We start from the raw sequence: 13,635 nt of genomic DNA, 5'->3' as shown, positions 1-13,635 counted from the left end.
AAAAGATAGGTTTAAAAAAAACATATCCAGCTGAACCTTTTGTCCTTGGCTGCTAGTAAGCTCCCTGTCCGTTCTGGCTTCCCTTTTTATGATTAATCATCACATTTTAACTTAAGTCATTTTAACCTAAATTCTCTATATAACAATCCACCCCTTTCTCTCTTTAAAATGTGTGTAATATATATAGATATGAATGGGGATTTTAACCTGGGGAAGAGAAACGTTTCATGATACATTAATCTCGTGCTGAAGTAAAATTCTAACGGGGTCTCCCAGTCCCCCTGGTTGCATAGCCTGTTGGACCATGGAAATCACCAGGCTGCGTAGACAGGGAATAATACAGGGCAAAATAAGTAGGAGGAATAAAATACCTCCGATGACCCACAAGAAGGTACGCCACCAGGTTCCCCCAAACCATTTGTCCATCCAATTTAATTGTGCAAAAGGATGCCAGGTTTGAACCGGTACATGGGACAAAGTACGAATATTATCAGCGATTTTTCAAATGGCTTGGCCATTATCATCAATCTGTAAGCAGCAGTTAGTCAAATTAAGCTCTCCACATACACCTCCTACCGTGGCTAGGAGATAGTCTAGGGCCAGTCGGTTCTGATATATAGCAGAGCGCATTTGACCTTGCTGGGATGCAAGTAATTGCAGGGCTAGAGCTGTTTGATTTGTAACAATTTCAAGGACTGCTTGTAAGCGAATAATGCGATTTAACATATAAATAGGAGTACGATAACCCCAGGATCCATCTTGAGCCCATGTAGCGGGACCATAATATTGAATTATGTGTTCTGGAGGGCAATCATCTCCCCATTGTCCCAAATGTACCGTGCTAGAGCGGGGCTGACGGTGCAATGTATCAAAAACCTTCACTCCTAATTTATGACCGTGATCGTGGGGTAGGAGGAAAAATTCTGGGCGGATTATTCCTAGGAAACAAGTTCCACTCCACTGTGAGGGAAGACGAGTATAAGCTTTATTACCACATACCCAGAATAATCCATTTGGGGATACTCCATACCCCCTTTCCCAAACTCTTTTAAGAACGGGGTTTGATTGGTATGGTCCTGTGATGGTGGAACTGGTACAGTTCCAAAACTGAATACTGCTATTAGACAGGGGTAGGCAATTAGTTTTAAAAACAGTGGATAAGAACCAAGTCAGGGGTTTAAGAAACCAAGTGAAAATACCAGGCGAAATGCGAATCCATACAGCCTTGCAGGGACTTTTTCCTACTGGGTATTTGCCGGTTCGTGAGAGACATTAAAAACCAGAGGGGACGTTAGAGAGAGACCAAGTTTCTCTTGATCTCGTTCGGTTAGTTGTCCAAATTCGGGAAATCATTGTCAATGAATTGAGGGGCTCCCCCCACCAAGGCCATTGCTCTGACATCCGTGGACCCCCGCAGACCCAACAATTGGTTACATTAAAAGTTCCTGCAATTTTAGTTGCAAGATCTACAAAAAGGTTATCTCCCCCAACTGCATTACCGAAACTTTCATGGTTATTTGGATGGACTCGAACTAAGTCCGGCTGTCTTAAAGGGGCAGGCACTTTCGAGTGTGGAGTGGAACTTTTCATTGGAACAGTACGCTGGTGTATGCAAAACCAGAGTCCATCAGGGCATGGTGGGCCTGAGTCACCCTTCCAACCGTTAAGAGGGAAAGGAGTGGTATTAGGAATCTGTATATAATGACCCATATTATTTCCTTCTTTTTCCACACAAGGGGTATATGGATGTTGGGTGGTATTTTCTGCCCAGCATTTCTCAGGAACTGAGGTATGGGAAATAAAATTACCTTCCTTTCTTCCCCAAATGTGGTCCTGAAACAGGACCACTGTGTCTCTGCATTTCTTACATTTCACACCTGATAAAGACATAGGCAAACTAAGAAAAATCAAAGAACATAACAATAACATTGTGAATCAAGTCTTTCTGCGAAATCGCAAGGTAAGAGGTTTTTCTCCAGGAACACAAGTCCAATCTGAGTTCGTATCGGTCCTGAGGCGCCTCTACAGGTCCCTTAAATCTGGATGCGTGCGTCCACCCCTTCTCTCTTGTTCGTGCTGCAGCCTCTGTAGTTAAGAGAACTTGGTATGGCTTCCCACTGGGGCTGGAGTTTTTCAGTTTTCCAGGTCTTGATGAGAATCCAGTCTCCTGGTTCCACTTTGTGTAAAGAAAAGTCTAAAGGCGGTGTTTGTGCCAATAGTCCTCTCTTTCGTAAATCTGCAAGAGAGCGTGACAGTGCCTGTAAATAGTTCCTATCAAATATATCCCCTTCCCCCAAGGTGGGACACCCCTCAACTGTACTCCAGAAGGGAAGCCCAAACATCATTTCATAAGGGGACAACCCTACATCTTTTCGTGGGGCAGTACGAATTCTCAATAAAGCCAGGGGCAGACACTTTATCCAAGGCATTTTAGTTTCCACCATTAATTTTGTCAATTGCATTTTTAGGGTTCCATTCATACGTTCAACCCTCCCTGAGCTTTGTGGATGCCAAGGGGTATGTAATTTCCAAGAGACCTGTAATGCATTACAAATCAATTGCTGGATTTTTGAAGAAAAATGTGGACCCCTGTCTGAGTCTATAGAATCCATTATACCATATCTGGGGATTATCTGCTCTAGGAGGAGGCGAGCTACTGTAGAGGCTGTAGTATTTACTGTTGGGAAGGCTTCCACCCATCGGGTAAAGTGATCTATTATCACCAACAGATATTTCCATCTTTGGACTTGAGGTAACTCTGTGAAGTCGATCTGGATACGTTGAAAAGGGCGTATGGCTAATGGTTGACCTCCCATGGTCCCTGTCCTCATTACCTTCTTATTAATTTTTGTGCATAGGTGACAATTCTGCACCTCCTGTTGGGCCAAGGTGTAGATTCCCTTACACACATATTCTCGAAGCACTGTGTCACATAAGGCTTGGGTGCCCCAGTGGCTCTGATGATGCAGGTGTTTTAAAATATTGCGAGTTATTTCTTTATTTAGAACCATTCTTCCATCTGGTGTCTTCCATGTTCCATCAGGCAGCTGGCTTGCGCCCAGCTGAGCCATGTCCTTTTCTTCCTTAGCAGTGAAAATGGGAGCCTCTTTATGCCTTGCCTTATTGGGATTAAGGTCAGCAAACGGACTTCTTGTTGCATGGCTGCCCTTTTGGCTTCTTCATCAGCCAGTCTGTTTCCAATTGCTGTCGGGGTATCTCCCCTCTGATGGCTTGGTATGTAGACCACCGCTATTTCCTGGGGTAATGTCAAGGCTTCTAAAGTCAGAGTAATCATCTGTTCGTGTGCCAATTCCTTTCCTCTTGATGTAATTAGACCACGCTCCTTCCAGATCTTACCAAAGGTATGCACTACCCCGTATGCGTATTTGGAATCAGTGTAAATCGTTCCAATTTTCTTTGCCAGTATTCTGAGGGCTCTCTGCAAGGCATATAGTTCACAGGATTGTGCTGACCAGCTTCCGGGTAATCTCGTGGATTCTACTACTTTCCAAGTATTTCCTTCTATTATAGCATACCCACTTCTTCTCATTCCGTCAACACATCTGGCGGAGCCGTCAATGTAGAATTCATATCCTTCTCCCAGCGGAGTATCGCAAAGGTCTTCTCGGGTCTTGGTCTGAAGATCTGTCAACTCGACACAGTCGTGCTCCACCTCTCTCTCTGTTTCACTGCCGTATAAAAACTGAGCTGGGTTGCAGCTATTAATCTTTGCAAACTGTAGATCTTCTCCGACCATTAAAATGGTTTCATACTTTAATATGCGAGAATCAGTCAGCCATCGATGGGCAGTTTGTGTTAATAAAACACTCAGAATGGGAGGTGTACACAGTCATCTTTCCTCCAAAAGTAAGTTTACGTGCTTCCTCTACCAACAGAGCAGCAGCCGCTACTCCCTGGATACACGTCGGCCATCCGCGAGACACTGGGTCCATCATTTTGGAAAGGACCGCCTTTTTCCTGTGTTAAAACTCCCACAGCTGTTCCTTGGTTATGAGTGACAAATAGCTGGAAGGGCTGTTTTAAAGAGGGCAGAGTGAGTACTGGGGCTCGTGTCAGGCGACGCTTCAAGTCCTCAAACCATCCCTCCTCCTCCTGGGTTCATTTCAATGGATATTCATTTTCATTTGTCAGCTTTTCATACATAAACTTCACCAAAGCTGAGTAGTCCTCTATCCATAACCTACAGTAACCTAAGAGTCCCAGGAATTGTCTTATTTCCTTCTTATTACGGGGTAACGGCATTCTAGTGATTCCCGCAATCCGTTCACGGGTAATCCGTTTCTGTCCTTTACTTATCTGGTGTCCCAGATATACCACAGTTCTCTCAACGAACTGTAACTTGTTCCTGGACACCCGTAGACCCTTTTTCCCCAGATAATTCAAGAGTCTAATTGTATCTCCCCTCATTTCTTGTTCCTTGGGTCCTGATAATAGTAAATCGTCCACATACTGCATTAGTTGGGAATCATCAGATTGTGGATAGTCCACCAGGATTTGTTCTAGCATTTATCCAAACAGGTTCGGAGATTCAGTGAACCCTTGGGGCAATACAGTCCACCGAAGCTGTCTCCGTCTACCTGTCCATGGATTTTCCCATTCAAACGCAAACATATCTCTACTTTCCTCTTCTAATGGACACGTCCAGAAGGCATCCTTCAAGTCGATAACACTAAACCACTCATGGTCTGGGGGAATCTGACTCATAATAGTATAGGGATTAGGCACCACTGGGTGGCGGGTCTGAACAATAGCATTCAAACTTCTTAGATCCTGAACTAGGCGATAGGATCCATCTGACTTTTTCACTGGGAGTATAGGGGTGTTATAAGGTGACATGCATTCTTCTAATAGTCCGTCTCGTATTAGAGTCTCAATTACCGGCTATAGCCCTTTTCTCCCTTCCAAAGAAATAGGATACTGACGTTTCTTTACCGGCTGATGACCTGGTATTAATGTGACATGTAAAGGTGGGATGTCCAGACCTCCTCGATTTCCCTCCTTATACCAGACTCTCTCGTCAATCTGCTGTTCATCCTCTTCCTTTAAAGCACAGAGGTGGACTCGCACTTCTCCGTTCACAGGGAGAGCACCCAAACCTAGGAGAGCCTGTAAGTCCCTTCCTAGGAGGTTAAATCCAGCCGACGGTAACAACAAGAGGTCTTGTACCCCTTCTCTTTCTTCCAGTTTCACTGTTACTTGGGGAATTATTGATACCATTCTGGGAGCCCCTTCTATCCCAGAAATTGTCAAATTACTTTTTACAGGCTCAGTTCCGATTGGCACAGTTATTACACTACTTCGTTCCACTCCTGTGTCCACCATAAACACCACCTCTTCTCCCTTGGGACCAATTTTTAGTTTTACCAGGGGTTCCCTCTTATACTTGGTCCCTAACATTTGGAACCCCTGACCCCCCAATCTTCTTCCATAAGTTCGAGGGCACGCAATTCCCTCTTGTATCGGGGGCATTCCCTCTTAAAGTGTCCTTCCTCATTACAGTAATAGCACTTAACGAACCTCCGGGGTCTTCCCTCTCTTGGATATCTTGGATTGTTTAGAGGAAGGTTTTGTTTTCTTTCCCCTCTGGATTCGGCATTCATCTGTTGGATAGTCTGTACCATAACCTTTGTCGCCCTCTTTTGATCTTCTTCTTCTCTCTGCACATATACTTTTTGCGCCTTTTTTAACAGGTCACTTAGGGGTTTTTCGCTCCAGTCCTCCTCCTTTTCTAGTTTCTTTGTAATGTCCTGCCATGATTTGGAAACAAATTCGATTCGAATAAGCTGTTCACCCATTGGTGTACTAGGGTCCACGCCCGCATACTGTTGAGCATTCTTTCTCACCCTCTCCAAAAAATCAGTAGGGGACTCGTCTTTCCCCTGGTGGTTCCCAAATGCCTTGGTGAAATTGTGACCCTTTGGCACAGCCTCCCGTATCCCTTTAATTGTCCACTCTCTATATTGTCTCATACTTGCCAATCCCTCGGGTGTTCGTTTGTCCCACTTGGGTTCATTTAAGGGATATTTTTGTTCATGGGGTCTGGGGTCCCCAGGTTGTTCATATTCCCACATGAAGAGGGCAGCCCGTCGAATCATCTGCCTCTCCTGGGGTGAGAATAATGTTCCCATTATTGCCTGCATCTCTTCCCACGTATATGTGTTTGGTCCCAGGAATTGGTCGAGCTGTTCAGCCAGTCCTATAGGATCTTCCAATAACTTTTTCATTTCTTTCTTAAATCCCCGCACCTCTGTACTAGTTAGGGGAACATTCACATATCCCGTTCCCCCTCCCGGTCCTCCCATAGGAACTTCCCTCAGGGGATTTAGGCTTATTGAAAACTTTGATGGTCCTGGACCAGTCTGGGATCTTGTCCAGGGTCGGTTTACCGGTGGAAGTTTAGGGTCTGACTCCCTTAATTCATCCTTTTTTTCCCGGCCCCTTTCGGGGCAATCAGATTCATCACCTTTCCCCTCCGGTAATGAGCTTTCCTCGGGCGCAGTAGGCACCGGGGGAATATAAGGAGGGGGAAGGTTGTCCAGAGGTTCCCATTTCTTTTCTCCCGCTACCCTCAATTTAAAACATTTTGTTAAGGATCCTGGCCAGGGAACCCAACAAAATGCATATGCTGACTCTTCTTGATTCACCTTTGGTCTCGAATTTACATATATGTTTAATGCTTGTCTAACCCAATCCTCATCAGATCCAAATTTCGGCCACCAGACCGAGGAACCTTTAATAGGTTGTTTCGACCAAAGGAGACAATATTGGACCATCTTTTTCTTGTTTTTGTCTCGATATCTTTTACTATCCCAATTTTCAAACATTCTCCCCAAAGGGCTGTCAAGGGGAACTCCCAGGAATTGTCCTGAATTTTCAGACGAGCCCTTAGATTTTGATCCTCCCATTTTCCCACCTAGATCTGTTTATCGTTGCTGAGGACCTTCTCGTTCTGGACCCTACTCCCTTCTTCTCAGACGCCTCGTCGGAGGTACTGTCCCTCCTTCGGTTACCCCTGGGGTTGACCCCTTTCTTCTCGGCACTTCGTCGGAGGTGCTGTCCCTCCTTCGGTTACCGCCGAGGTTTCCCTGGGGTCTATCCTAGAGTCCCACGACAGGGTCCTCACGCCACGACAAAAGCTCTATACCTGATCTATTACGTTAGGTTTTTTTTTATCCAAACAGGTGTATCCCGTTACACCTGTTACCCAATCCCCACACCACAATCGTAAGTCGTAACTTACCGGTGTCTTCCCAGGGATTGAACCGTCACCCTTCTCCTCTCCGTCTTGTCGTGTCACCTTGTCCGGATACCACTCGCTCAAGCCGCCCGAAGCGACGAGCAAGGGACTAGGAGCCGCTGACCTCAGCGGGGTGCACCGCCTCCGATGTCCCTCTTCTCGCCTCCCCTCACGGCCGGAGTGTAGATCCCGGACGAGTCCCCATTTGTCAGAAATAAAACTTCTCACACATGAGTCTCTTTAAAACTGATGACACGACAAGCTTTATTTACAAGTCTGCAGAGTTGGACTCAACTGGCTTCTCACCAGTTAAGCTCCGATACATACAGTGCATTGATTTTTATACCCTTATTGTTTGCCCTTCCCCTTCTTATTAATACTGTTTTAATTGGTTAGTATTGCAAAAGCATTTTAAGTATAACTGCATTTTTAATTATCACGTTCGTTACGTACGCTGTGAACTCTACATACACTAAATTCTGTTTCTCACCCTTCTTATCAATCTTTTGTCTCCTGCATGTCTCTCACTATGACCATGAAAAGATAGGTTTAAAAAAAACATATCCAGCTGAACCTTTTGTCCTTGGCTGCTAGTAAGCTCCCTGTCCGTTCTGGCTTCCCTTTTTATGATTAATCATCACATTTTAACTTAAGTCATTTTAACCTAAATTCTCTATATAACACTAACTAAATATGGAGATTCATGCAATCAATGAGAATCTGAAATCTATCATGCCTTGTTATTAGAGCATTCTAACCATGCTTACCTAATTTACATTTTGGTTTATCAACTTGAACTTCTTGCATTTGGTGACATTTGTCACCTTGGAACCTAATGGTAACCATGTTGATCAGAAACTCCAATTAACCATATCTTATAAGATCATAAGACTAAAGAGCAGAAATAGGCTATCCAGCCCATTGAGTCTGATCCGCCATTCAATCATGAGCTGATCCATTTTCCCACTCAGCCCCATTGCCAGGCCTTCTCCCATAACCTTTAATGCCCTGGCTACTCAAGAAACTGTGGCAGCGCACTCTCTCATGGTGAACCGGCCCTCATTTAATGCACATGGCGGGGCAGCCATGAGAAGATGGCACCTAGGAGTCCTTCCTCACTCAAACCTCCCGCTCAGCTTGCGCTAAATTCAAATAAAACAGCAGAAAATAAGATTTTTAAAAATAATTTATTTATAATTTTTCACACAGGCCTGTTCAGACATATACCACGTCCTGCCAATGATGGCAGTTCACAATCTCATATATATGTACATATATTCCTTTTCTCAATTACCCACTTCCCTCCCTCCACCTATAAATCTAAATGATTCATTCATACTACAACATCAATAAAAATAGCACACATTAACATTAAGGAAATGAATAAGAGTACAAAAAAGAAAAAAAGAAACAGGACATTCACAAAGATTTTTTTCCACGTAAGCTCCACACAGCACCAGAGATCAGAACAGGACAGGTCACTGGGACTGTGGAGGCAGCAGCTGCTTCACTGTGGTATCCTTCAGCTTAATTTCTATCTTGTGCGTTCCTTTTTATCTGAATAACCAGTTCAGTTTAAATATTCAGAGTTATTAAAGTGATTGTCTTCAAAGTTGTTCTAAAAGTCATTTAATGTTTTAATAGTCATAAAAATTTACCCAAAGAAACTCCATTCCATATTCATGGTCGGATTTGGCTAATCTCCAAAAAAGCCATTTCTCTCTTTTGGAGCTTGTACTGATAGCTGACAAGAAGGAGTAGCATTCTGTACCAAGGACCTATTCATACCCAATGATTACTAAAGTGACTCTCTTTTAACAAATAGTTCAAATGCATCAAATGAATGCTTTGTTAATATGGGAGAATAGTTGAGTGAATTTGGTATGTTGTAGTGAGTGGGATAAGGAAATAAAAAAAAGCAAAACGACAAAATATGGCTTTGGATGCATCCTTCTAACTTTTGGAAAAAAGTTTAATGAATCTGTGGAACATTTTTATCATTTATCATTTGTTTGTCCCAACTAACTTCATTGAGGGTGGAACCCAGCAGTCAGCTCAAGGTTTGTTTAAACTCCTATTTTGTTTTAAAATCCATAATTTTTCCCTTTTTTTTCCAATTCCTGTTTCTGAATGAGTAGAGCTCCAGCCAATATCTAATATCAAGAACTTCTTCCACATGGTAATTCTGTGTGTCCGTTTCTAGGCAGGGAGGTGATTCATAGCCAAGCCTCTCCTAGCTTTCTGGTAAACACGCCTTCCCTTGGATTGTGATGAACAGTGAAGCTCTGGCTAGTTTTTAACCCCATCCATTTTCATGGCACTTGAGATAAAATTTTAGCTCATCTTCCAGACATTTAAGTGTTGCTTCAGCTATTAGATTTGGTCCATTTGCTGTTTGGAACCTTTGTTTCATTTAAGTGATTTATTCTTCTTCTAATTATGTCATTTCCATCCTTTGAGGGAAATTGGAGTGAAGCTTCTTGAGGCTCTACTACATAAATCCATTCTTGTATAAGCACACCTCTCCTGTATTTCCAGGTAGTGACTGTCCTCACTGGATGGTCCCTATTAATATCTGCACCAGTGAAGATGTAAGCTGTGATAATATGAAGGTGTTACTGGACCAGCCAGAGATGACTATCACTGTGAAGAATGTGAAACCACATCAATGGATAAAGGTAGGTTACCAGAGGACTTAGGGTATGTATTCCTTTGTATTCCTCTGAGTAAAATGTACTTTTTCTCTATCCTCTCTAGGTCTTTGCAAAAGGGCACGCAGTCAGGCAACTTGTCTCTTAGGGCTTTGCTAACATTGCTGTTTAATGAACTTCTTCATGCACAGTGAAGTCGGTGGCTAATCAAATGCATCTTTTTATGTCTAACTCCCCTTTTAATGTCTCTACTAGAAGACATTTTGATAGGATTACAGGTTCTCTTTGTAAGGATTCTATTTGTAAAAAAAGTATATATTTCATTGGAGCAGTGCATTTCAGTCTCAGTGCAGAGAACCACAATCAACAGATCAATCCTTGATCTTTGCAAAAGAGCTGACTGTAACTCTGGTACAAGAGGGAACAGATTATTGCATTATTCTTGTTGGTCTCAGAAACATGATTCATCATTATCTAAGAAAAGACAAGATAAAAGGAAAAGTTGTTTTTTGTTCAGAGTAACTGCCAGTTGCCCAAGATGGATCCTGATCTGTAATCTTTTATTTTGCAAATAATTTCCAGATGAACATTATTGAACTATTTCCATTTTCCAAAATGTGTACAAGCCAGACATAGTTTTCTTATAGGTTGTTTAGAACAGTTAAACAAAAAGTTTTTTTTTTAAATATGAAACTAAAAGCCCTAGAAAAATAACAGGAAATGCTGGAAATGAACACCAGGCCAGTCACCATCTGTGGAATGGAAGTGGGTGATACTACTTGGCTGTGTACCTTTCTTTAGATGTTCATGCCAAGGCAAGTTTTTTTAATTCTATTTTTCTTTATGATTTTCAATTGAACCTTCAGGAAGGATTATTGACATAAAAAGGGAAAGAGATCTCACTACCTTGCATTACCTTTAAGATAATTTTGGCATGGGTTTTGAGTTCCATATGTTTGAGACCAGACAAGTTTGCCCTTCATTTCACTGAACACTTGCTTTCTTTATCCAGCAGCTTAGTGAATTAATTCTAGTAAGGCAACTCAATTTAACCAGCATAATTTTTATTTGCATCATATTTTGGATTGAAACCTCTGATTCTGCCACTTTGTAGTTACACATCTTTGTTTCTAATGGCCGTGACTTTCTCTTTGCTCAGATCCTCCCTGACCATGCTTTTGTCTTCCACATGCTTTTGCACTCTTTCTCATTGTGTATAATGCTCTCTTCGAGTAACTAATTATTGCTTCTGTTTGTGATGCATCTGTAGCTTGTTTTAATTTATCCTTGAAGAAAATAAATAATGTTGTCTCTTCAAAACTCATAATTCATTCTGCCTCAGCTACTAAATGATTCTTATTCTATAGAACCTGTGAAGTTTAAACTCACTTTAGATCCTAAAATCAGTCAATTTTGTATCTGTGTTACCACATTTGTTTCTTTGGATGAAATTTGGTGAAATGTTAAATAGATTTGCTGATGCTCACATTTGGTGGGTGAAAGGGGATAGCAGAGGGTTGCAGTCAAAGTTCTGGTTGATATGATGCTTTGAGTATTTTGGCATAAGATGTGGCTTTTTTAAACATTTATTTTGATTCATGATCATTAAATACTTGGCTGTGGGCTTCATTCCTTTGGGATGTGGATATGTTGGCAAAGTCAGCATTTATTACCCATTCCTAATTGTATTTGGGAATGTAGAAGCAATGCTCTTCAAAACTAACATAATTTCACACCCATGGTAATTTAAAATAGAAGTTTAAATATTGTTGTCATGTCGGCTGATAGTAAAATCACTTTTTGATGGATTTGGCGTAATTAGGGGAAAGTTAAGCCATTGGGTATTTTGATTATTGTGAATATTTGCATTGCATACATTATAGTGTCACTATTTTGGAGAATCCCAAACCCCAGCAGCAATAGATAAGCACCACGAGAAAAGGTAACTTAAACAAAAGTTGATTTTAATTATCTTTGAACTTGAAAACAGAATAAATCTTTAACTTATCTCTATTGACTTACTTAACCTACTTAACCCCCCTCTAATACTAAGCACAGGTGTGTGTGATGTATATTTAAAATTTGAAAAGTTCTTGGATCACAGTCCAATCTTACTGGTTGCACGGAATTCTTGTACTGTGCCCAGAAGTTAACATAAACAAAGTTCACCAGTCTTTGGTACTTAACAGGCAAATGGTTACTGCTCAGGAGGGTTCTTGCTGAGAGAGAGATTCCTTTTGTTCCAGGACATCCGCACCTGATTTCTTTCTAATCTGTCTTGCCCTCTCAGACAACTAGTCTTCTCCTTTGACCAGACAGCCTTCCAAAGGTTTGCCAGCTTTGTCCCTCTGGAACTGATTTCTGTCTCTTCACTCTCTGTTTCACTCCCTCCCTCTGTGAAAGCAAAACTGTTCTGAGTCTGCCTGCAAAAATCACATGCTCTTCCATGCCTGCTGTATTCTGCAACTTTGTTGCTCTCTCTGCAAAAAGCACTCTGCAAAAGTTCTGTGTTTTGAAATGTCTATGCAAGCTGCTCTAGCAATTCCTCCCAAACCTCTAAATATTTTGTTACATCTGCTCTAACAAACCTTTCCCAATTTCTCTCCCAAGCACCTCTATATCTCCATTAGTAATGCTTAAACAATGTAGTTCAAATTCTTCAGCCTATCCAATTCCCTGTCCTGTTCAATTGATCAGTTTTCCATCTGGTCTACTATCATTGATGAAGCCACTTTTCTTGTACCTTGAGAGGAAAAATATATGGCTTTCTTCAAATTCTCCTTCCCTTCGGGGGTGGTACAGTTGGCAAAGTGGTTAGTGCAACACCTTTACAGCACCAACAATTGGGACGTTCTCCCTGTCTGTGGGGTTTTCCTCGGGTTCTCCGGTTTCCTTCCACCCTTTAAAATATACCCTTTAAAATATACCCTTTAAATATACCCTTTAAATATTGAGAGTAAATTGGATGGCACGGACTTGTGGGCCAAAATGGCCTATTATATCAAAGCAGCTTATGGTCCAGTATCTTGACAAGCTATTTTTTTGTATTTGTCCATATTAACTAGTGCTTTCATACTTGTTTTTAACCCAACAAATAGTGCTTATCTATGTATGAATCAGAAATTTGCTCAATATGATCATTTTTAAAAAGTTAGAATGGTGATAACAAACCTTACACCAAGTATCTGTAATTCATGGCTTTGATTACAACCCATTTTCTGCTCCAATCTCCCTAATTCTCAAACATGCATGGTTCAAAAGATGTAGTTTGTAGACTTTGTTTCCAGAAGTACCAGCCTGTCTAGGTTTGCAAATTTGTGAATAATCAGGGCCAGGGGTAGTGGTCTGAGAGAAGTCTCACTCTGTACTTGGCTTCCATGATCCTACCTTCTAAATGGGCTGAAGCCAAAAAGAAATCTGTTCTAGATTAGGAGTCATGTTGTTTCAAGTAGAATGAGTAGTCTCTCAGATGCATTCTAAGCCACACATCTATTAAATTCAACTCTCTCATACAGTCAATAGTGGCTTTTGCCTCTCTAGTCCTAGTTATACATTTTGTGGACTTGTCCAATACAGGATCCAGGCTTAAATTAGAGTTGCCCCTATCAAAATATTTTCACTTCCCTCTGCCAAAAGTAGGGAAATGTCCTGTATAAATTTTTCAAAATTGGGGGTGTACACATGAACTAGTTCTCCATTACGAATCTACACAGTTTATCTGCAGTC

The 13,635-nt window shown here is 41.7% G+C and overlaps 1 protein-coding gene across 4 annotated transcripts in view; it reads left to right on the top strand.

Moving 5' to 3' along the window:
- The window catches only part of LOC138750151 (puromycin-sensitive aminopeptidase-like), a 273,946-nt gene that overhangs the window by 152,385 nt on the left and 107,926 nt on the right, over positions 1 to 13,635 (top strand). For all 4 annotated transcript variants that reach the window (XM_069912291.1, XM_069912287.1, XM_069912288.1 and 1 more), the window contains one exon: positions 9,797 to 9,936. In XM_069912291.1, coding sequence (XP_069768392.1) covers positions 9,797 to 9,936 — 140 coding nt within the window. The remainder of the gene's footprint in view (positions 1 to 9,796; positions 9,937 to 13,635) is intronic.

This window comes from Narcine bancroftii, assembly GCF_036971445.1.
Source record: "Narcine bancroftii isolate sNarBan1 chromosome 12 unlocalized genomic scaffold, sNarBan1.hap1 SUPER_12_unloc_2, whole genome shotgun sequence".
Lineage (NCBI taxonomy): Eukaryota > Metazoa > Chordata > Chondrichthyes > Torpediniformes > Narcinidae > Narcine > Narcine bancroftii.
Note: the sequence above shows the minus strand (reverse complement) of the source record. Positions and strands in the feature narration are given on the sequence as shown.